General features: G+C 40.6%; 1 protein-coding gene across 1 annotated transcript in view; it reads left to right on the top strand.

Moving 5' to 3' along the window:
• Positions 1 to 22,714, top strand: part of Nell2 (neural EGFL like 2) — a 301,332-nt gene that overhangs the window by 56,361 nt on the left and 222,257 nt on the right. Inside the window, exon 4 of the mRNA XM_052161466.1 lies at positions 3,637 to 3,787. Coding sequence (XP_052017426.1) covers positions 3,637 to 3,787 — 151 coding nt within the window. The remainder of the gene's footprint in view (positions 1 to 3,636; positions 3,788 to 22,714) is intronic.

Raw genomic sequence — 22,714 nt, 5'->3', positions numbered from 1 at the left:
ATAAATTCTCAGGGCATTTTATTGTGGCCTCCACATATTGTGACTAACTACATTTTATTTTATTTTATAATGAAAAATTCAGTTTGGGCCAAATGATTTGTTTAAGGTCACCGAGGCAGCTGCTGGGTCTGGGCAGCGAGTCTGGCCCTCGTTTTTTTTTTTTTTTTTTTTTTTTTTTTTTTTTTTTTTTTTTGATTGGCTTATTGACTCATCAAATGAGTGCATGCTCCTCACAGCGTGGCTATGCACCGCGTGGCTATGCACCGTGTGGCTGTGCACCGTGTGGCTATGCATCGTGTGGCTGTGCACCGTGTGGCTATGCATCGTGTGGCTATGTGGAATTGGTCCAAATTAAAATTAGTATTGGATTTGGGAAAGACAGTTGAGGTTGTTTTGGTTTGATGAGAATCAGAATGTTAGAGTCAGTCTTGAGGAGCCTGTCTATGCCCTTTGCTCCCAGCCTGGTTATGAGGACCATACACATGTTAATTGAGCTATGGTATCAGAAGGTGTGGTCTGTCCCATCAATGCTGTCAACTAATCCCACCACGGAACTCAGTGACTCCTAAGTGTACTATCATTGGACACTTTTTTTTCTCTTTTAAAAAGATTTATTTATGTATATGAGTACACTGCCTCTATCTTCAGACACACCAGAAAAGGGCATCAGATCCCATTAAAGATGGTTGTGAGCCACTCTGGAAGAGCAGTCAGTGCTCTTAACTGCTGAGCCATCTCTCCAGACCCTGAAGCTTTTTCCCCCTAAGGAATATTTTCTTTTTACACTTTAATTCACATCACTGTAGTTTAAGATGAGGGCAAGTAGCTGCTGGGACCATGGTAGGAATCACACTGCAGTTCTGAGAAGCCCAGTTATATCAGAGATCCTGAGAAACTTATCTTGACAGTTCACGTTTGTAAAAGTCAGCTTGAAATGAAGACTTACACCCCTTGGCATACACATCACTGTGGTACTGTGGGGCTCTGTTGTCTTGCCTTGTCCTCAGTTGGGTCCTGAATCTGCCACTTGAATTAGGGGGGGTTGGTTCCTTGTATGGCTAATATTGCTTCTGGTGTTTCCAAATGCATTACAATCTCAGAAATGAATGGATTTGGGAATAACTATGATATGACCCCCATTCACCCTGGGCTTTCTTCTCTAATTTGCAGTTTATAATGAAACGAAGCCAAGAATCCCACACGTTACAGAGTGCTCTGAGGGCTAAATGAGATTATTTATGCTTAAAGGCTATTCAAACTGCACACCGTGTTAATCAAGTTGTTAAATTCAGCTTTTAAAACCGTCACGATTATTTTGCCGTTAGAGTTCACACTGTATAGTTTACACTACGAAAACCTTGAGAGAAGACTGAAAGCAGTGGGCACTAACTGTGATAATTGTTCCAAGCTGACATGTTCCTAATCTGAATCTTAGTAGCATCAGTGCCTAGATAAAACCTTCAAAGCACTAAGCTGCTGAATCTTGAAGCATCAGTCAGCTCTTCTGTCTCTGAGAGTAGACAGTGCTTGTATTGAGCCCACACATGGCATTTTGTTGTCAGGTTATGTGGATAAATTAAGTTTTTACACATTGCTTTAAATGGAGACTCATTAGATTCACGGTAGCAATTGCTGTGATACTTTTTAATTTGAAAAGAAGAAAATAATGCTTGCCCATTTTTTTGTTGTTGTTATTGAAAGACAGATAAATCTCTTCTTTAACTTTACTGTTGACAGACTAAAAATGCTTGAGAGTTTCCATATTCTGACAATAGGGTATCTGAAAAGAGAAGTAGAGACATTATGACTCATACCAGCGACAAGAAGGTATTTAGAATAAATTTAACTGGAAAAATGAAAGACCTGAACACTGAAAACTAAAGTATTGTTGTAAGGGTTGATGGCAAATGGAAAGATATCCTGTACTTGAGAATTCAAATACTTAATATTGTTAAAGTACTGCCATCACTCCAAATGACCCAATGTGAGGATTCGATGCAGTCCTACTCAAAATCCCAATGACTTTGTTCAAAGAAACACAGAAAACATCCTAAAATATGAAGATATATTAACAACTTCCATGGATTCAATGTGGTATCTGTTGCCCATATCCATTTACGAGAGTGAGATTTTGACAGTAAACTATAACTTAACTGTTATGGACCAGCAAGTGCATGTGGTTACTGAAAGCTAGAGATAGGTATTATTTATTCCTGGTGGACAACTTCTCCTAACTGAGGCATAACTGGAAAAAAGTGTACATAATTAAGGTGTGCAACAAATAAATTATACGTGTGCATAGAGTTAAGCAATTGTCACAACCATACTAACTTACCCATCCCTCATATAGTATCCATTTTTGTACACAGTGAAAAGGTTTATGATCTACTCTCTGTAAGTGTGAAATAGAGTATTATTAACAACCCTACTTTCACTAAAGTGCATATAAGAATCCAGGATGCATTCAAACTGCAAAGATTAAAACTTGAAGCGTTAGCCACTGTGTCTTCATTCCCTGTTAGCAGTGACAATCCCCAGCCTACTGTCTGCTTCTCTGAACTCACTCTTGAGTAGATCCTACACAAGTCTGTAGTGATATTACTTCAATAAGCATCGTGTTGTCCAAATTTGCCACAGTTGTTTAAAATAACTACAGCTTGATCACATAGGATATGCAGTCCCTTCCAAACACCATCCTTCTGGTTGAGAACTACCTTCGTCTATTGTCACATAGAAAGGAAAAGAATTTGATCACAACACAGGCTGCATTTCTGCCTTCCATCAGCCCTAAGCACACAATATAAATAAGAGAGCTTCAGGTAATCAGGTGCTTCAACAGTAAGGTTTTCCTAACCCTCCCCCCCCCCCCCACCCCCGGCACACACACACACTGCTCTCTCTGTCCTGTCTCTCTCAGGTCTTGTCTGTTCTAAGTTTGGAACTCAAAACCAAACCATGTGAAAGCACAAAGTAAAGGTTCTCTTCGCCCAGGCAAACTTGCCAGGCTGAGCTTTCACTAAGCCCATGGAGGAGGGGGTGAAGTTAAGTTCTATGTATTTCTTTCAACAAATATGGTGAGAAAAATTGATTTTCCTGTTTCATCCGCTGCACAGAAGGCTGAGAGTGACTAATTTCACTGATCTTTTCAAGAATCTATTTATAGCGAGCCTTCTGGCTAAAGCTACCACTTCAGAGAGAGGCTCACAGATTTAAATCCAGTTTTTTCCCAGGAGGTGTCAGAAAATTTACCTGGCTCTGCAGTGGCCGGCCGGTCGCTTTGGCCTTGCAGGACCCGCATCTCTTTACTGATGTAGCTATGGTAACAGACAGGAAAGTAAAGAGGAAAGTTGGGAGTGTTCAATTTCTGGGAAGTCTCTCTGATTTTTTTTCTCAAAGATGACATATTTTAAAAACAGATTTCTGAAACATATTCATTTATTCATGTGATTTTGTGATGCCCTGCATTGTGTATAGCATAAGGTCTTATTAGGAGAACTTTCCAAAGCAGTCTAAAATTTGGTATTTATGAATTATTCTTTGGTAAAGTTTTGAGAAAGGTGTTGTTTGTAAGACATGCTCTGTAAAACCAAACTCTAGTGCATTCTTAATGTGTCTTTATTATTTATTTAACTTTAGATTCCCCAAGAAGCATAAAAGCACCCACTGCTACAGCTGAGCGGTTTTTCCAGAAGCTGAGAAATAAACACGAGTTCACCATTTTGGTGACCCTGAAACAGATTCACTTAAATTCAGGAGTTATTCTCTCCATCCACCACTTGGATCACAGGTAGGTGGAGCGTTTATATTTCTGGTACTTTCTCTGTGGTGTGTTTGCATTACTGTACAAAAGTGAAGTAAACACAAGGCCTGCTATGAGAGATTTGTGAGGGTCTTTAGAACACACAGGTTTATGTATTATGCAGAACTGCAGGCTGAGTTCTGCATAAAAGTACAGGAGCCCGTTGCCTCTCAGCATGTTGGGAGCACACAAAAGTCCTCTCAAAGATGCATTTGTGAATTCCTAAATCCCCCAAGGGCTCTCCTCCTCAATGCCAAAGATAAACATAAATCTTAATTCCTGGTCATTACCCACAAAGGCTCAGTGACTTTTTCCTTCTGGGAAAGTGCAGAATCAAGAACTTAATATAGTCTTACGATTTTAATCATACACAGAGGACTTACCTGGTAAACCACCGTACTTACCGATGTGTTCATGAGTGGGAACTGAAATGCTTATGAGCACTTTCTACTTTCTGCGGGTAGTCATGCTGGGAGCATTTCTCCCCGATGAACTTGTAGATCTTTCCTTTCTGTGTGACGACATGGAGCTCACCTGGCCTTCTTCCAGATGCCGTCACTTACTTATATGCGGTGGCCGTCACTTACTTTATGTGATGGCCACCCTCAGCTTTTTCCCTTCCCTTTGCTGTGTGGTAGGCAGGTTATGACTGCATCGTGTTCTCATGTTGAGTTCTACATGATCACCATTTCTGGGGTTCCTGTATTAATTCTGTAAGTTGTTGGCTTATTCATTTCATGCTTGTCTACGATATCAACAAATTTTAGTCAATCAAGCACCACACTTGTGATACAGAATATCTTTCCATTACGTAAAGTAGAATTTATTCTTAAGGCATTAATTAATTCTCAGTGAGATGACAACCATGGAAGAATTGCCACCCACCAGTGTGTGTTCCCTGAGTTCATTCGCCATCTGTGTTGAGTTGAGAGCATAGCCCAGGAGACAGCCTGTGTGTCTCATCGATTGCTTTACCACTCACTGTCCCTCTTTGCACCTTATGGTCCTCACCTGTGGATCCATACAAAATGTTAGTGCACATGTCAACATTAGCTCTGTAGTCACACAAGGCCAACATGCTCATTCTCGTCATATTGATGAGACAAACACACACCAGAGTGACTGTTAACTTTAGAAGACCTTGTGGGGAGACCTTGTGCACCCAGGCTGCACCACTATGAGGTGTCCTGTCGATGGGGAACCATTAGGCTTCTCTTCTGCCTCTTTCTCTTCCATAGTGTCACCCATCCTGCTACTGATAGTATCCGGATTATACTTACATGTGTTTGGATGTTTGTACCCATGACCAATGAGTGTGCACACAGCAATGCCAGGGAAGATGCCAGGTGTCCTCCTATATCACCCTTTACCTTATTCTCTTGAGACCATTTCTCACTGAACCCAGAACTCACCATCTACTGCTAGGGTTGCTGGCTAGCAAGCCACAGTCCTTCTGTTGACTTCCTCCTCCCTCCTGAGTCACAGAATCACAGGCTCATGCCTGGCCCTGCCTGGTTTGTTACCTGAGTGCTGGGGATCCACACTCAGGTTCACATGATTGCACATCAAGCACTCTTGCCTGCCAAGACATCTCCCAGCCCCCATCTCTTTAATTCTCATCCATATGTTTTTCATTTTCTGGACATGTATATAGCTATTTCCTACTTTCAAACACACGTAAAAATAATCATAAGGTGGTTTGTGGTGTATGCATGGGGACAGATGAAACCATGTGACTGTGCAGATGGTCAGACAAAGCCCAGCTCAGAGGCCAGGTGTGAACTGCCCTTGTAAATGCTCCACAACAGATGTTTTTCTGATGACCTTTGGATGAACATCTATACTGATGGTCCCAGCCAATAAGGTACAGAGTTTTGTGGTATATGGTGGCTTTTTGCCATAGTAGACTCCAGAAAAATCAAACTGTAACATTGCCAATTACATATGTCAGAGGGTGTAGATCTTTGAATAGTTTTGGGGCCCCAGATTGTAATGTATGGGACAGCTAATATGCAAGTGAGATTTTTCCGTTGACTATGGTAAGAGCTTTGGCTGGGTGACACATTGGTTTTCCCTATAAATTGGTCTTTCTGTAAGTATGCCACTCCTAACTGGCAATGACTGGTGCAGATCTTATTCTCCCCTTCTGGTTCATAATAAGGGCTCATCTGTCACCTGCAAGAGGTTCATGGATGATTGGGCATGGGGATGTGTGAGCTTGGGCCACTTCCTCTGAGCACATGTTCTTCAACCCCAATTAGAAACCGACAGGGCAAGAATCTGTGAGTTTAGCCTACCTGAGGATAAAGTGTCTAGAAGGAAACAGACACCAAGTCAACAGTGTAATCTGAAGAGCTGCTGCGAGTCTGCCTCTGTCCGGGCAGCGGTCCCCGTCCTCCATGCTAATTGCAGTGAACTGTTGCCATCAGTCACAGGGAAGTAAGGGAATGGCGGGAAGTGATGGGAAGTGTGGCTCCTGTCTCAGCTCTGTGAGATGCAGACCATGAGGACAGTGCCTGGCTGCACAGAGGCTGAGTGTCTGACTGCACAGTGCCTGGCTGCACAGAGGCTGAGTGTCTGACTGCACAGTGCCTGGCTGCACAGAGGCTGGCTTGCCTTGTGACTGTGCAGCTCTCGTCCTCTCTTCTGTCCAAGTCCGCTGGGGCCTCCATGAAGCTGTGCCTGGCCTTTCCCCATCCACTCCTTCTCCCATTAGCTTTCAGGTCATGACTAGTCTCCCTCCAGGTGGGGTTCTGATGTAGAATGCCTGTGATGATTGTCTGAATGCTTCATGTGTATACACCCGTGCCAATTCCACACGAGACACTGAATAACATCTATTGCTATTCACCACAATTGTGGCAAATGTTGAGACATTTTACAGTTTAAATTTAAACCACACATCTTTGGATTGGTAGCATATTCTATGGTTCAAAATGTTAAAGACCTAAAATGATGTAAAGGAAACAAGCCAACCACTTGTGTTCCAGGCCAGCCAGTGTTATCCATGGGAAATCAGGTTTTGTCATTGAAGACATTACATTATTTGTATGTATGTATGTATGTATGGATGTATGTATGTATGTATGTATGTGTTTGTTTGCTTAATGTGCATATATGTGGGCATGTGCATGCCACAGGACCTACGGATGTCAGAGGAAACCTGCAGCAACTGGGTCTCACCTCCCACCATGAGGGTTCCGAGGATGAAACTCTGGTTGTCAAGCTTGGTGGCAAGCCCCCTTACTCACTGAGCCGCACCACTGGCCCCATGGAGGGTATTTTACAAATAAGAGTACAAGAGAATAATAGAGCTCCTGTCACCAGCAGTATGTTGCACCTGACACACACACTGGCTGGTAAGAGCTGGCGATATTAATTTGGTAGACTGGTTATGGAAATCTGTGAAATATGGAAATAAGCAAGTGCACCAAAGCACGGATTTTAAAGTATGTGTTTTTCAAAAGCCTTAGCTTTTAATATCCCTCATATGTTAGCATCTATGCACGGATAGATGCCAGAAAGATGACTGAAATGGGGAGAAGAGGCTGGGGAAAGGGACAACTGTGGAGGGTCACAGAAGATATGTGACTTGATTGTGGACCGGTGACTAGTGGGAGGAGCGAGAGGACAGTAGGAGAAGGATGGGGTGGGACGGGGAGGGCGGATAAAGAGCGACAGAAACCGAGCATGGGCGGAGTTCCCATCATGAAACCCCTGTGCTAATTAAAAACGAACACGATCACCGCTTCCACGATCTCTGCACAGATAATTGAAGCAACATATTTGAGCTCTTCTCCAGAGCACAGTGCCAAACATTCTGCAGCACAGTGGCAGTTGCCACCCTGGCAACCGGAGGAAAGTGCCACATTGCCTTTTCTTAAACTTGCTTGTGTGAAATTTTACATGATTAGCAACAAATTTCTGGGAAATAGTAAGGTCATCGCTTTTAAGGATTATAATATTTGACTCTTGCGTTCCATATATCATGTTGTCACAGTTAGATGCTAATAAACACTTGATAGATGAAGAAGCAAGTGGAAGACAGAAAGTATGAACACGACTGCAACCCGGAATCGAGAAACCCATCGCTGCTTCCATTCACGCAGACTGCAGAACTAAGGAAACATTCAGGCATCTCTGAGGATGCGCAGTGCCCAGCCAATCCTGAACCATCGTTAACTCTAGCGTGGGAGATCCCACCCACTAACTGCAGCCACTGTATCAAAACAGCTGTAAGAAAGGTTCTCCAAGAATAACAAACCCTGTAGTAAGCCGTTCCTCACCTGAAAACCTAACCACACAACTAAGTTGGTTTGGACATAAAGAGATTGATGGACTTGCCCTGGATCCTGGGCCACCGGAAGATGCCTGAGGGTAAGAAAGAGGTAGGAAGGGAAAACCATCGAGAGCATCTCAGAACTGGAAGCAGGCACAACTGAGCGGTGGTGTGCAAAGAGCATCAGACAACAGTCTAATTGTGAAACTACAAGGTCCTCACGCAGTGCGAGGTGCTCTAGTGAGCTATGAGGGAGGGCTCCTTCGCCCGCCCATCTTGACATACTGGCTTCAAATACTTTTGTTCAAATAGAGGCTGCTTTTAAAAATTAAAGCAATCTCTTCTAGGCCTTTTGGCTGAGATCAAGTGTGAAAATTAAAGCACAGGTTTACGTGAGCACTATGTAAAGAACACTGGTTCAAGTTTTCCTGAGCAGGCAAACCATCACCAGCCCCTATAAACAACTGACGGACCTGTGTGACTGTCTGAAAGAACAAAGGCACTCGGACAGCCGGCGCAGTCCTCCCTGCATTTCATGCTCTCGAGATCTGTGTTTCAAGGAGAAAGAAGAGGAAACAGGCCAAGAATTTTAAGATACCACTAACAATTTCTTCAGTAGCTGGAGAAGAAGACTATATACAAAAGTAAAGGCTTGCTGAAACAGCAAAAATAGATTTGCCAGTAAAAACAAACATGAACTTCCTCTGCAATTTCCAAATTGCCATCCTTTCCTTTTTGTGTTTTCCAAATCTGTGGTTTCTCTCAGATCAACACAGTCTCTTTTACAGATGTGGCCCAATTACCTGGCCCACCCTCTCAATAGTTTAAGAGATTTCCCTCCTTTTCTGAGACAGTCTTGGGATTTACATAAATTGGTCCTCATGAAGTTGCTATTAGAATTTTCCTGATATCCCAGTGTTATTTACGATTCCAGCTTTGAATGCTCCACAAATAGCATACCCAGAGATAATTTGTGGCAATAGGTTTGCAGACGAATGTAAAAATGTCTTGTGGTTTGCCGTCGTCTTCTGAATTAATCAACCTGAGGTGGAAAAGTGATTTTTTTCCTACTCCTTTAATATTAATTATTATACTTTCTGGGAAACTACAAATGCATTCATACATGAGGCTGATGAAATGTACTTGTGAGTGTTTGTCATTGTGTAAGCCATTTTTCTTTCGTGACATTAGTACGTAAGAATCAGACTTGATGGCAATATTTGCTTGACTTAATGGTTTTGAACTAAAAGATGGCTTTGTTTATTGTGGGTGAAATTAACAGGCTGACATAAAAGCCTCTGCACCCTTTACTCTGGCTGCATGCATGTTGATAGCATTAAAGATAATGGGATTTATAAATTAAAGCTCCGAACTCCAAGTTCTACGTGATTTAAACCCCTTTACTCAAATCTTGTCCTCCCTGTAATACTGTTTCTGTATAATTATTTATCTCCAACAAAATTGCACTTCTAATATGCATTTTATATCCTACTCTGTTCCAAGGTGGCTGTGATGAAGCTTCTAATGTTAGTTTGCATACAGGCATGTTGCTGAGAGACGAGGGAGGTTCACCAGGGAAGCAGAAGCAAACATAGAACTCTGTACACAATAGCATTTACCATACTTTTCATCAGCACCAGGTTTGGTCTTAGGTAGACTGATGGAATGGAATTCATGTTGCAGTGTGTAGTGGTAATCTCATGGGACACAGATCGTCCCCTTCCTCCGTGCCGAAGAAGAGAAAGGATCGCATAGTTACTGCTATCTTAGTCAATATCAGTATCTAGTGCAATCCTAGATGTTTGATCATGCATCACACTTCCCCTCTCCAGTGAGGGACCGCTCCAGTCCTCTTCCTGTTTTGAGCACGTCCAGTCATGAGACTCCAAGTTCATCAGATGGTGATGAGCTCCCCCTGCCCCCTTCTTTCTTGCTGCACCGTTGCTGCAGATCATGGAGGGCCAGTGCTACGGCTGTTGGCTAGACAGTTGCTGAGGAACAAGGCATCCAGTCAGTCTGCTACTTGATCTGAGGGTATTTAGTTCATCTGCTTTGCCAGGGACATAAAGGAAACTTTGTGGTTTCCTCTATTTTTTTTTTTTTAAATTGTTGCCACAAGTAAATGTAGAGGTCTGTCTCATCCTTTGTCCCTTGAAATTATGAGCATGCTGCAGATCAGGGTCATGTTTCACACCAAGCCTGTCGTGTTGGAGAGATTTGAGGTCATTGATGCAGAATTCCTCATGTGAGAGGGAAGGAGAGGGAAGAGTAAATCCAACACACGTGCCAATGTCGCCAATTTGTTTCCTTTTCTTGAAGATGACATCTTGTGATTAAAGGTGGTATTGTTAATATTTGGAAGTTATCTGGAAACCTCATGTCTTCCTTGAGAATATCTGGGATTCCGTACACTACTCTTTCATGCTTGTTTGCCTTAAGTAATTTTTCTTATTGCAAGGTCAGATATCCTATTAAATCTACCTAGGCTTCATACTAATATCAGTAAAAAAAAAATGAAAATAACAGTTTTTTTCCTGGGGTGATAATGAGTTAGCCCAGTGTCAGTCATTTAAATCCCCTCTTTCCTCTAAAATGCAATCTAATGTTAATCTGAACGTCAGTCTTAGTTGTGTCTTCTGTGTTGTTCATTAGGTAAATGTGCCAGCAATATCCTTACACATGCAGCCATCTTATTATAAACATAGCTCTCAGTGGGCACGTGTAAAAAATGTAGATGAAGAATAACCCCGTTGTTCAGAATACCATACCGTGCTCCTGGGCCATGTAATATTCAGTGTGTGATAGACACCAAAGTTTCAAAACAGCAGGGTGACCAATGAGATTGGAGCCTGGCCCAGGAGAGGGCCGGTCCTTCAAGTACTCGTTGGTTCTGTATTTCTAATTTCTACTGTTTGCTGCATATATGATTTTTCTATATATGTACCTACTTTCTTCAATATTGATATAAAATTTGCTTTATTGATGAGTGCAAATATTTTTTTCAGATGTTTATTAACCTGTCATGCGTCTGTCTCTAAATTGATTATTTTTACACATTGTCTAGTTTTCTTTCTGGCTTGCAGGTTTGAGCTCCTTGTGTTGCAGATATTGAGTTTGTTGTCATCCATAGTTTTAAAATGCTTATTTTTTTGTCTACTAAGTTTCTTAATTTAAATGCAGTTGAATCAGCCTTATTTATTTATATATTTATTTACACCCCCAAAGTTACCTCCCTCCTGGTGCCCCCTCACAGTCCCCCATCCTCTTCTCCTCTGAAAGGATAGGGATGCTCTTGTTATTCCCAACCCTGGCTTATCAAGTCTCTACCAAGTTGGGCTCCGCCTCTCCCCCTGAGGCCAGACAATGTAGCCATGGAGATGGAGCTGCACATTTGCTTTATATGTGTCAGGGGCCTCATCCCAGTCCATGTGTGTTCTTGGGTTGGTGCCTTAGTCTCTGAGAGCTCCTAGGGGTCCAGAAGTTTTGGTCTTCCTGGGGTTCACATCTCTTTGGAGCCTTCAGCCCTTCTCTTAACTTTTCTATTAAGAGTCCCTGACCTCCATCCAATGTTTGGCTATGGGTATCTGCATCTGTTTCAGTCAGCTGCTGAGTAGAGCCTCTCAGAGGACAGTTATGCTTGGATCCTGTCTGTAAGCATTACAGAGGATTACTAATAATGGCAGGGATTGGTGCTTGCCCATGGGATGGGTTTCAAGTTAGACCCGTTATTGTTTGGCCATTCCTTCAGTCTCTGCTCCATCTTTCTCCCTGTATTTATTTTAGACAAAACAAATTTTGCCTTGAAAGTTTTGTGGATGGGTTGGTGTCCTTATGCCCCCATTGAAGGTCCTGTCTATCTGCAGGAAGTGGCCTCTCCAGGTTGCGTGTCTCCACTGTTGGCTAGCATCATCTGCATTGACTCCTGGGAGCCTTCTCCATCCTGGGTCTCTGGGACTTCCTAGAAATCTCCTACCCCAGCAGCTGCAGATTTCCATTTATTCTCCTGCTCTCTCTCCTGTCTCTCCCCACACTTGATCCTGCTTCCTATTGCTCCACTACCCTCTTCCTCACAGCCCCTCCCTTCCTCCCTCCTTCCTCCTTCTCTCCCTCAGTCCCTCCCTCCCTCCTGCCTGCCTTCCTGCCCTCACTCTGCCTCCTATAAATCAATTGTTTTAATCTCCAAATGAGGTTGGTATTATGCTAATGACACAGAGGAGAAAGAATGCAGGTCCCCTCCAAAATAAAAGAGAAAGTCATTAGGAAACTCAAGAAAAATAGGAAATTGTTAAAACCATTGCATGGGAAATTTGTAGTGTAATATATATAAAATAAAGCAGGTTTGTCCTGGTTTGTAGTCGCTTGAAATAAGAACTGGCTGAAGAACACTGTTCTTGTGATAACATTCTGTAACTGGCCCAATAGGAAAGCATTATCCCAAGTCTTTGCAGTTAGTACAATGTGTAGCATCTGTGAAATTACTGGCATTTAGTGTTTATGAATCTTTTAATTGGAGTTTGGAAGGGGGTGGCAGCACTTTTGCATTTAACCTTTACTTTAATCAGCAATCAGCAAAGCCATGGGCAGTGAACAGCCCATTGCAATGTTCTGTAGTCTTATTTAGTAGCAAGTTGATGCTTCGGACTTTGATAGCAATACAGAGGCAAGTGGTCTCACCACCATTTGCCTAACAGCACAATCTTTTCTCACAGAAAGGTACTGACAAGTTAGGTCTCCATCAGCACTGAGGGCAGATTCTGGGCCCTGCATTTTGTTCTGGAATCGTTTTGTTGACTTCGAGAGACTATCACCTGACGGTGATTAATGTAACTTTAGAAGACTTGGTATTCCATGCTTTGTATCTTCTTTTTCTTCTTAAGGATCTGCCTTTGCTGTCTGGATACCATCTTGGTATAAAACAGAATCAGTTATTAATTTATATTAGAAACACGAATAGACTTTATTTTGGAATCATGTTGCATCCATAGATTAAAGTGTGTTAACTTTAAACATTTATTTATTTATTTTATGTATGTGAGTACACTGTTGCTCTCTTCAGACACACCAGAAAAGGGTATCAGATCCTGTTACAGATGGTTGTGAGCCACCATGTGGTTGCTGGGAATTGGACTCACAACCTTTGGAAGATCAGCCAGGGCTCTGACTGAGCCGTCTCTCCAGCCCATGTGTTCACTTTTTCTTTTATTCTCATGACACCAAGCATTCTTTTCTTGGTAATGGCTATCTTTAGTTTTTATATCTTATTTTTTTCTTATAAGGGCACTTATAAGGACACACATACTTTATTAGATACATTTCTAGGATCTGTAATAAGTTGGCTGCTAGTGAATTAGAATTTTATTTTGTATGATATTTTCTAATTTGGAAAAGAGTTATCAATTACCATAATACTAGAAAATCATATTTTTTTGTATTAAAGGTGACTTCACTCACAGAATTTAAGGAAAAATAGTATTTGAGGTTTTGGGTTCAATGTCAAGTATACCAACATTTTGAATGCATTGCCAAAATATATTCTGTTTTCTGTAATCTGTGATGCACACATAGGCATTTCAAGAACCTTCTCCAAGATATGAATGGTAAAGGGTCATTACAGTGTACTTAAATTCTGACATGAAGACTAAATTAATACTTACTAACATTTATAGGGATCTTTCTACCACTTAGTAATCAAGAAGATAAAACACAGTTCATTTAGAACACTGTTTCTCAACATGTGCGTCGCGACCCCCCTTGTGGGTTGGACTACCCTTTCACAGGGGTCACGTATTGGAAACCGTGAATATCAGATATTCACATTACAATTCACCACAGTCATAAAGTTATAGTTATGAAGTAGCAACGAAATAATTTTATGGTTGGAGGTCACGGCAACATGAGGACCTATATTAAAGGGTCACACGGCATTTGGAAGGCCGAGAGCCACTGATTAGAATATATTTTATCTTTTTTTCTGTAGTTTAGAGTGTTCCTTTTTAAACAGCCAGGCAAAAATTCTCTATTGACAATGAGTTAATGTTGTCTGCATTGCTTGAGTAATCTTATGTTCCTTGATGTTGTAGGCACTTGAATTCCATTGATTTTTTTTTTATGAGAAAGTCTTATATTTTTTCCTCGTGGTTGAAGCCTTGTATTGATTTGTTTCATCACAGCTCAAGCTGAAGTAAAGCCATTCATAGTCTCCCCCTTTTTTGTCAGTGACTTTTATCCATTGATCAGGTTGAAAGATGAATCATATGACACCATATTTCCTTCATTCCTTACCCTTAGCTTGTTTAAAACTGTAGGCAGGGGTGGTACATTCTGTGGATGGTGAGTGGGTCACAGGACACATTGTTGCTAAATCCTCATTCTATCCAGCCAGGAAGATGCCCTGCTTGCCACCAGAACAGAAGTATAAACTGTGTTTTTCCAAACTAATAGGAAACAGTTTCTTTTGCAGTTGTTTTAAGCTTAAGTGACTTAAGCTTACATTTACACACCAGGACATTAAACAATGCATTTACATTGTGTACAATTTTATGCAAGTAGCGTTATATTTAAAATATTTTTCTAATATGGCATCTTGAAAATGACTATAATTTGTTACATTCACAGCTCCCCAGGTACTTGTGAATTTGAAGTTTTGCATATAACTTTTGTATATATTAAGGTTTATAACTTGCTACTCTTTCAGATACGATCATTCTAAACATTCGTTTTGATTGTTAGCTTTCTTATTGTTAATCATATATGTATGTGTATATATTCACAAGCGCATGAACATACATGCACACCTACAGTGTTAAATTCTTCAGGTTCATCTTCTCTTCTCTTCTCTTCTCTTCTCTTCTCTTCTCTTCTCTTCTCTTCTCTTCTCTTCTCCTCTCCTCTCCTCTCCTCTCCTCTCCTCTCCTCTCCTCTCCTCTCCCCTCCCCTCCCCTCCCCTCCCCTCCCCTCCCCTCCCCTCCCCTCCCCTCCCCTCCCCTCTCCTCTCCTCTCCTCTCCTCTTCTCTTCTCTTCTTATCTTTTCTTTTTTTCCTGACACAGGGTTTCTCTGTGTAGCTCTGGCTGTCCTGGAACTCACTCTGTAGATCAGGCTGTCCTCAAACTCAGAAATCCACCTGCCTCTGCCTCCCAAGTGCTGGGGCTAAAGGTGTGTACCACCACTGCCGGGCTCCATGTTTTCTTTTAATTACAAAAACTTGAAATGATTTCAAGCTTACCTAGAAGTTACAAAGCAAGCTAAAGAATCCTCATATGGTAACAGATTTCCTAATTGGTGACATTTTGCCTCATTTGTTTCCATTACCCCAATCTCTTATGTCAGTGACGTCATGGGCATTTCTCATAGATATCCAGCATCCAACCGTGGCCAGCTTCCCAGGCTTCCCAGTGTTGAGCTCTCACAGTGACTAAGTAGGTAAACCCACTTGCAGTTTTCATTCTAATCCCTGTATCCCACAGAAAAGTGGAAGGAGAGAAATGAGTGCATATATTTGTCCTCTACGTGGAAGGCACCATATACACGTATGCACGCCCCCGCACGCGCACACACACACACACACACACACACACACACACACACACTATCAATGATGAAAATAGAAGTCAATGTTGATAACTTGGTATATCCAATCTACAAACTCCAGCCCATTTTATTTTCTTTTTTTTTTTCCATGAACCAATTCCACATTTATTTACTCTGGTGCAACATAATACCATATTGAAAGATGTAAATAACAAGGGCCACCTTGTCATGGTTCTGAAGGTCACAGTTGCAAGTACAAGAGCAGCACAGGGTACTTTCTTCTGAAGCTGACCTACTTGCCCACAACTGGCCATCTTTTCTCTATGCCTTCTCGCTTGGTCCCCTGGTTGTATCTGTGTCAAATCATTTGTTTTCTGAAAAACACAAGTTGTGTTGGAGGCCTGCCACCATGTTTTTTAACTAAATCACATCTGCAAAAAGCATCTATCTAAATAGGATCACATTTGATGACTTGGTATTCAGATTTCAAGATATAACATTTAAGGAGTATATCACACAGGCTAGGACAAACCTCTTTATGTTATCTGTAATTTACTGTCATAATTCCGTGAAATTAATCCATTTGTTTTTATGTATTTTTATAATGCCACACATCTCTTTACATGGATACATCTTTTCAGTTATTTTAATTCATGATATTACTAAAATCTTACAATTGTCCTAAAGGCTATGTTTTCAATAAGGAAATAAACATGACATTAAAATTAATTGTGTCTAATAAAGTATAGAAAATAAGTTGTAAGTACATCATGCATATATAAATGTTTCATCTGATACATGAGCATAGATGCTCTCTCCACTCATGTGGGCTTCATAAAACTTCTTAGAGGCAATATTCAAAACTAGTTGTAGAAATTAGAATGGTGCCTAATTTCCTTGATGACCTTAATATCACTACCATAATATGCTTGTAATATAGCTATAGCCTCACCTTTTCTGGACTCACTGACATGCAGAATATTTTCCTAACTTGGAATGAAATTTTTATTAGATATTTGCTTTATTTACATTTGAAATGTTATCCCCTTTCCTTGTTACTCTTCCAAAAGCCTCCCGTCCCCTCCCCCTCCCCCTGCTTTTCAACCACTCACCCCACTTTCCTGGCCTGCCCTTGTTCCCCTACACTGGGGGGTTGAGCTTCACAGGACCAATGCTCTCTCCGCTCACTGATGACTGAAAGGCCATCCTCTGCTACATATGTAGCTGGAGCCATGGAAGACATGATGAAGGACCACAAGGTGAAATATGTGTTTCTTTTTTAATAAATTGTTTCATACAAAATATTTTGAAGGGGAAGTAGTGGCACACGCCTTTAATCCCAGCACTTGGGAGGCAGAGGCAGGTGAATTTCTGAGTTTGAGGCCAGCCTGTTCTACAAAGTGAGTTCCAGGACAGTCAGGACTATACAGAGAAACCCTGTCTTGAAAAAAACCAACCAACAAACCAAACAAACAAAAAACCAAAAAAGAAAAACAAAAACAAAAAACAAAATATTTTCATTGTCCTTTCAGATCATACCCATTTTATGTTCTTTCTCTTTCTCCCCCCCCCCCCCATGTCTCTTTGTGTAAGCACCACATTGTGGAAATGCACCACATTTTCCATATTCATTCCTCTGTTAAGGGACATCTGAGTTCTTTCCAGCTTCTGGCTGTTATAAATAAGTCTAGCCCATTTTCTATCAAGAAATATTTTTCCCTTCTTGGTTGTATTTAAGAATACACATTGCCTTGCATTGTTGTGTGCCTTTTGTTTTGTTTTGGTATTATTTGTCTTACATCTTTTTTCTTTTTTAGAGAATTCCTGTAGAGATTCTCCTTCTCTGGAAGGAGAATCAAAATATTTTGTATGAAACAATTTATTAAAAAAGAAACATATTTCACCTTGTGGTCCTTCATCATCTCTTCCACTGTGGAACAACTTCCATTTTTCCATTATGTAGCATCCAATGTGGCCTTTTCTATAGGTTTATAGGTTTTCCATGAACGATCTGTGGACTTACCTGTAGGCTCTATACCTTCACCCCATGGAATTGTCATCCATGCCACTCCATGAGAATGATGCAGGTCACACTTTCCTATTAGGTCCCTCACAGCAGGGAGACTGCCTCAGCTCGGGTAGCACTGAGACATAGGGCATCATTCTATCTTCTCATGATGATGACCTTCCCCCACTGAATGTGTTCACGAGCCCACGGGTTCCCGAGGGTTTTTTCTCCTTGATTAGGATTTTACGGGAGGTGATTTTTAGTTCTGCTGCAGAAATTTGTTCCTCTTCAGACCTTCACCTACTTTCCTGAAACATCCTCTGAATCTTCCCATTGTAATGGAGATTGTTTCTTCTTATTGATGCAAATACCACAAAAGCATTATATTTAATGCTTAAAGCCAAACTTCAAGACAATGTGTTTACACAAAACATATTCCAAAACACGTAACTCAAACTGTTTTTACATTTCATTTTAAAATGGATATTTGCTTTCCCTACAAAAAAAAATGTAAGAGTAACTATTACATCTTTCCTTATTGAACTTTATTTATGTGCAATTGTGAATGAAGTCTGTTCTTGGCTTTTCATTTATAATACTTTAAGTGCATGTTTTTGTTGTAAAAATAAAGCTAGTCGTTCTTTTTTTATTAGCCAGTAATTTAAAAAACAAAAAACAAAAAAACCTACTACAGAATCTTCTATACCTCCAGGATTGTGGATTTCAGGTTGTACTGAAGGAATTTTGATCAATCACATTAAGGAAATGTGCTTATTTTTTTAAGCACTTCATTTCTAAGTAAGTTCCAGAATTAGCGTCACATGAACTCTGAAATATGACAACATACCAACACTCCTGGTGACACAGGAGTCGAAGGTGGGTCAAAGCCTGCATTCACATCAGCTTACATCCTGATTCAGTTGAGGAGAATAAGCCACAGGAGCTTCTGAGTTCCTGCACGGGGCCTCCTCTCTTCCCCATTTCGGCCTGATGTGGTACCTGCCCTGTTAGTGGGCAACCCAGATCTGGTAGATCAATGGCTGAGAATCAAGGAGCATCTGCTGATATCAGGCTCTATAATAGCTGCTGGGTTCTTAAGGGCATCAGAGATTTCTCTGCACGATAAGGCCTAACTTTGATTAGGCTTCTCCTGTGTCAGACAATTCTGTAAACACCGGAACGTGAATTAATCTCATCTAATGTTCACCACAGCTTAGCAGTGGGCAGTCTCTACCCTTGTGTCACAGATAAGGACATTTCCCTTGAGAGATGGCATCTCAGTTGTTGTCACAATAAGTACTAGAATCAGCATTGGCTCGGGCTGCTCAGGATCTCTGCCCCTCTGCCCACTCCCTGTCTGAACAGCTTGTCCTTCTGCCTGTTTTAGAGTAGGGGCCGGACCTCTCCACTCCTTTCAAAGTTAAGGCTGAGCACTTCAGCGTTCTATTGCTTCTGAAGGCATTAGGAATGCATTTTTCTCCTATAGAATCACATGACCTATTTAATTCAGCCCAGTTGTCAATATGCGCTACATGGTAGAGAAGATATTTTGTACTTAATTTTTCTAATTATTTATCTACAAAAACATACATGGTCAAATATTGAAAATTACTTTCATTTTTTTTTCTTTTGGTATTTTTATGTCAGATAGAATCAAGGGCCAGGCTGGTTTTCTTCCCCATAGCTGGGAATGCTCTGTGCCCATTTCAGTAGCTTGGAAACTCACAAGTAATACAACCACCACCACCATCAAGAACTCATGCAGTACCAGGCCCAGGATATCTGTTCTGCCTCTTTCAGCCTGAACAGTGAGGAGTGATGGTGCCTCTGGAGTACCTCAGAAGGCAGTGCTACAGTGCTGACGGGGTCTCCCCCAGTGGTTGTCCCTTTCCAAGTTCTCCCAGGATGCCTGCTGCGCTCCCTTGTGATGGAGTCTCTCATCTGCTAGAGTTTCAGAATGGGTTTCCTGCAAAGCTGCTGAGGACTCACAACCCATGGTTTAATAGCCTAACAGATCATTGTCGACTTTTAGGAAAGCAAACTGTGGGCTTGAGAGGAAGGTTTGAATCAGGAGAGCATGCCACCTGGGCTCCAGGTGTATCCAGTGTCTTAGTCACTTGCGGCAGATTTCTCTGGAACACTCCACCATCAGCTAGCTGTTTAGGTGAAGACAAGGACGGGAAGTTCCTATTAAGGGAAACTCATTTTTCTCTTAAATGTTCTGTGTGCGATCATAACTATATACATAAGTCTGTAAAACCATGTAAGCATCTGAAAATTAGGGAGAGTATTAGTACATGCTAATGAACACAACAACACAATACAATACACACACACACACACACACACACACACACTCACATACCCCCCTCAATTCATCCCAAATTATAAAAGTATTTAATGTATTGGCAGGCTTGCTTTCGAAGGGATTAGCAGTTCTTTACGTTCAGGCAGAGCTGACTCAAACTCCCTAATAAGCAAACCTACACCTAGACGAAAAGTTTTATTCTATTGTTACCTCAAAGTAGAAACTCAACCTGAGTAGCCAAATCCATAAAAACTTCAAGTAGCATGTTAGTGGGCTGGGGGATGGCCCGGTGAGAAAGTTCTTGTGACAGAAGCATGCAGATCGGAGTCCAGATCTACAATACTCAAGAAAAAAATCAGCTGCACTAACACACTCAGAATTCCATCACCAGGAGCAGAGATGAGTTAATTTTGAGCTTGCTGGAGGAAGGGTGAGCAAAAAGTTGAGTAGGAGACTCTGTCTCCAAATGTAAGCTTTAGAGCTGAAGAGAAATGCACCTAGAGTCATATATGACCTATATACAGATCTGCTGAAGCATTGCACATCTGTTCCACTTGTGCACAACTCTTATAGACACACAGAGACACACAGAGACACAATACATTTTAGAGTAACATGCATAGTATATCATACATGACTGTCATGGTTTGAATAGGCTTGGCCCAGGGAGTGGCATTATTTGGAGGTGTGGCCTTGTTGGAAATGTTTATGAAAAGAATTATGGTCATTTCTGAAGTAAGAATGATGTTCATTGCAAAGGGATAGTAATATACAAGAGTTTGGGAAGAAGATGAAGATGTCACTTTCTCAAGTTGGCATGTGTCAAGAGACACCCTGTTTATCTTAGACACATTACTTGTTGAGTTAAAATGTCAGCTTCCTGAAGGAATTTCTTCCTTTGGCTCATAGTTTAGAGTCCCAGTTCATCACAGAAGGACTGACCTTGGAGAAATACTTCCCTGGGCATGGGCCTCTTGGAAGTTTCCCAGTTTCAGATTCAACTTCCCTCAGGTACTCAGGAATGGAGACTGCATGAAGTCAGTTCTTCTCCAAGGAAAACACAGGAATGGCCTACATCAGATGTTGACAGAGTCCTTATTCTCCACTAAACTCCATGAGTAAGCCCCCCCCCTCCTTCTCTCAGTGTTTCCCCATCCCATGTCCCATCAGAGTATCCTAGTGTGCTCTGTTGGCAGCATCTGAGGGCTTTTAAAAGCCCAGTTTCCAAACATTTTGACATCTTCCCACAAACCATTTCCAAAAGCTGAAGAACTGCAAGATCAAGTTTATCACAGAAGAGATTGTTTCTAAAAGAAACATTGTTTCTTCCTATTAATTAGGCTATTTACAGTCATATATTTCTAAAAAAAATTACTTTAATTACTGTTTTTAAAAGTCATGCACGAGTCCACTTTTAAATTAATTTTAATCAATATATTAAATATAATAATTTTGAGGACACAATCCTATATATTCTGTTATTGTTTTCATATATATATATTCATATTTTACTGAAATTTTAGAATCAGTTTGGAATTTGATTGGAATCTTATGAAATCAGTACAAAGATTGGAGTGATCATTGTATATTTGTAGAAAACATCTCTTGATTCCTTTCAGTAATATTTGAAAGTCTTTTAAAATAAAGTCATTACATATTTTAGGTTTCATTTATTCTTGGAAATTCTGTTCTGATATCACAATTGGCATTGTTTAGGATTTCATTTTGTCTTTTCTTATTAAAATAGAGTTTAGTACATTAATATTTAAGCAGCAAGGTTGCTAACTTATTTACTAATGCTAGCAGTTTATTTGTAGAATTTTATTTTTTAACTTAATAATCATATTATATATACCAATAAGATGGTGATATTTCTTCCTGTACAATTCTTTTAGTTTTTAAAAACACAATTATTTTTTATTTTCTCATACAATATATCCCAGCTGCAGCTTTTTCTCTCCCTGCTCCTCCCAGTCTCCTCTTCCTACTCCCTTCCCCCGAATCCACTGCCCCTCTCTTGTTCCCCCCATAAAAAGAGCAGGCCTCCCAGGGACAACAAGCAAACATAGCACAAGAAGATACAATAAAGCCAGCCACAAACCCTGGTGTCAAGGCTGGGAGAGGCAGTCCAGAAGAAGAAAAAGGTTCCCAGAGCAGGCAAACGTCAGAGATAGCCAGTACTTTCAGTAGTCACTGAGAACTCTAACTTAGAATGGATTGGAAGTGAGCTGATTAACACCTTTATTCCATGTCTTGTGGGAATAGCTTTTGACATTCCAGCACTGTGTATGTGATCCAGTTATCAACACAATTTCTTTGTTTTTGTACTTCATCTCATATGAAAGAACTACATTTACTCATCAACACTTAAAAATATTAATGGGTTTATATGTCATCAAATGTATTTCTGTCGATCAAAATGAATTTTTCTTACTTTGTTGGTGTGTGGTGAATTACACTGAATGATTTTATAATCTAAAAGTAGCCTTAATTTTATAGTTTAATTTAATTCCTTTTGGCTGTTTTCTTTATGTATGAATATATCTACTAACATCACTTAGGCTTGATATAACTAGTTTTAATTTTTAATTTTCTTCTCTTTTAATGTCTTTCTCAGGTATTAGACTCATAAAATAATAGCAGTTGTCCTAATATAAGGTATTCACAAGAAGAGTATCACTATGAATATGTAGACAATAATGATTTATTTAATGGAATCAGATGTGAACCAAGATATGGTTCCTTAGAAAAATCCAGTTCAATAAGCAGGCATGATTAAGACATGACAGTAT

The sequence above is a fragment of the Apodemus sylvaticus genome, chromosome 17 (assembly GCF_947179515.1).
Source record: "Apodemus sylvaticus chromosome 17, mApoSyl1.1, whole genome shotgun sequence".
NCBI lineage: Eukaryota > Metazoa > Chordata > Mammalia > Rodentia > Muridae > Apodemus > Apodemus sylvaticus.
Note: the sequence above shows the minus strand (reverse complement) of the source record. Positions and strands in the feature narration are given on the sequence as shown.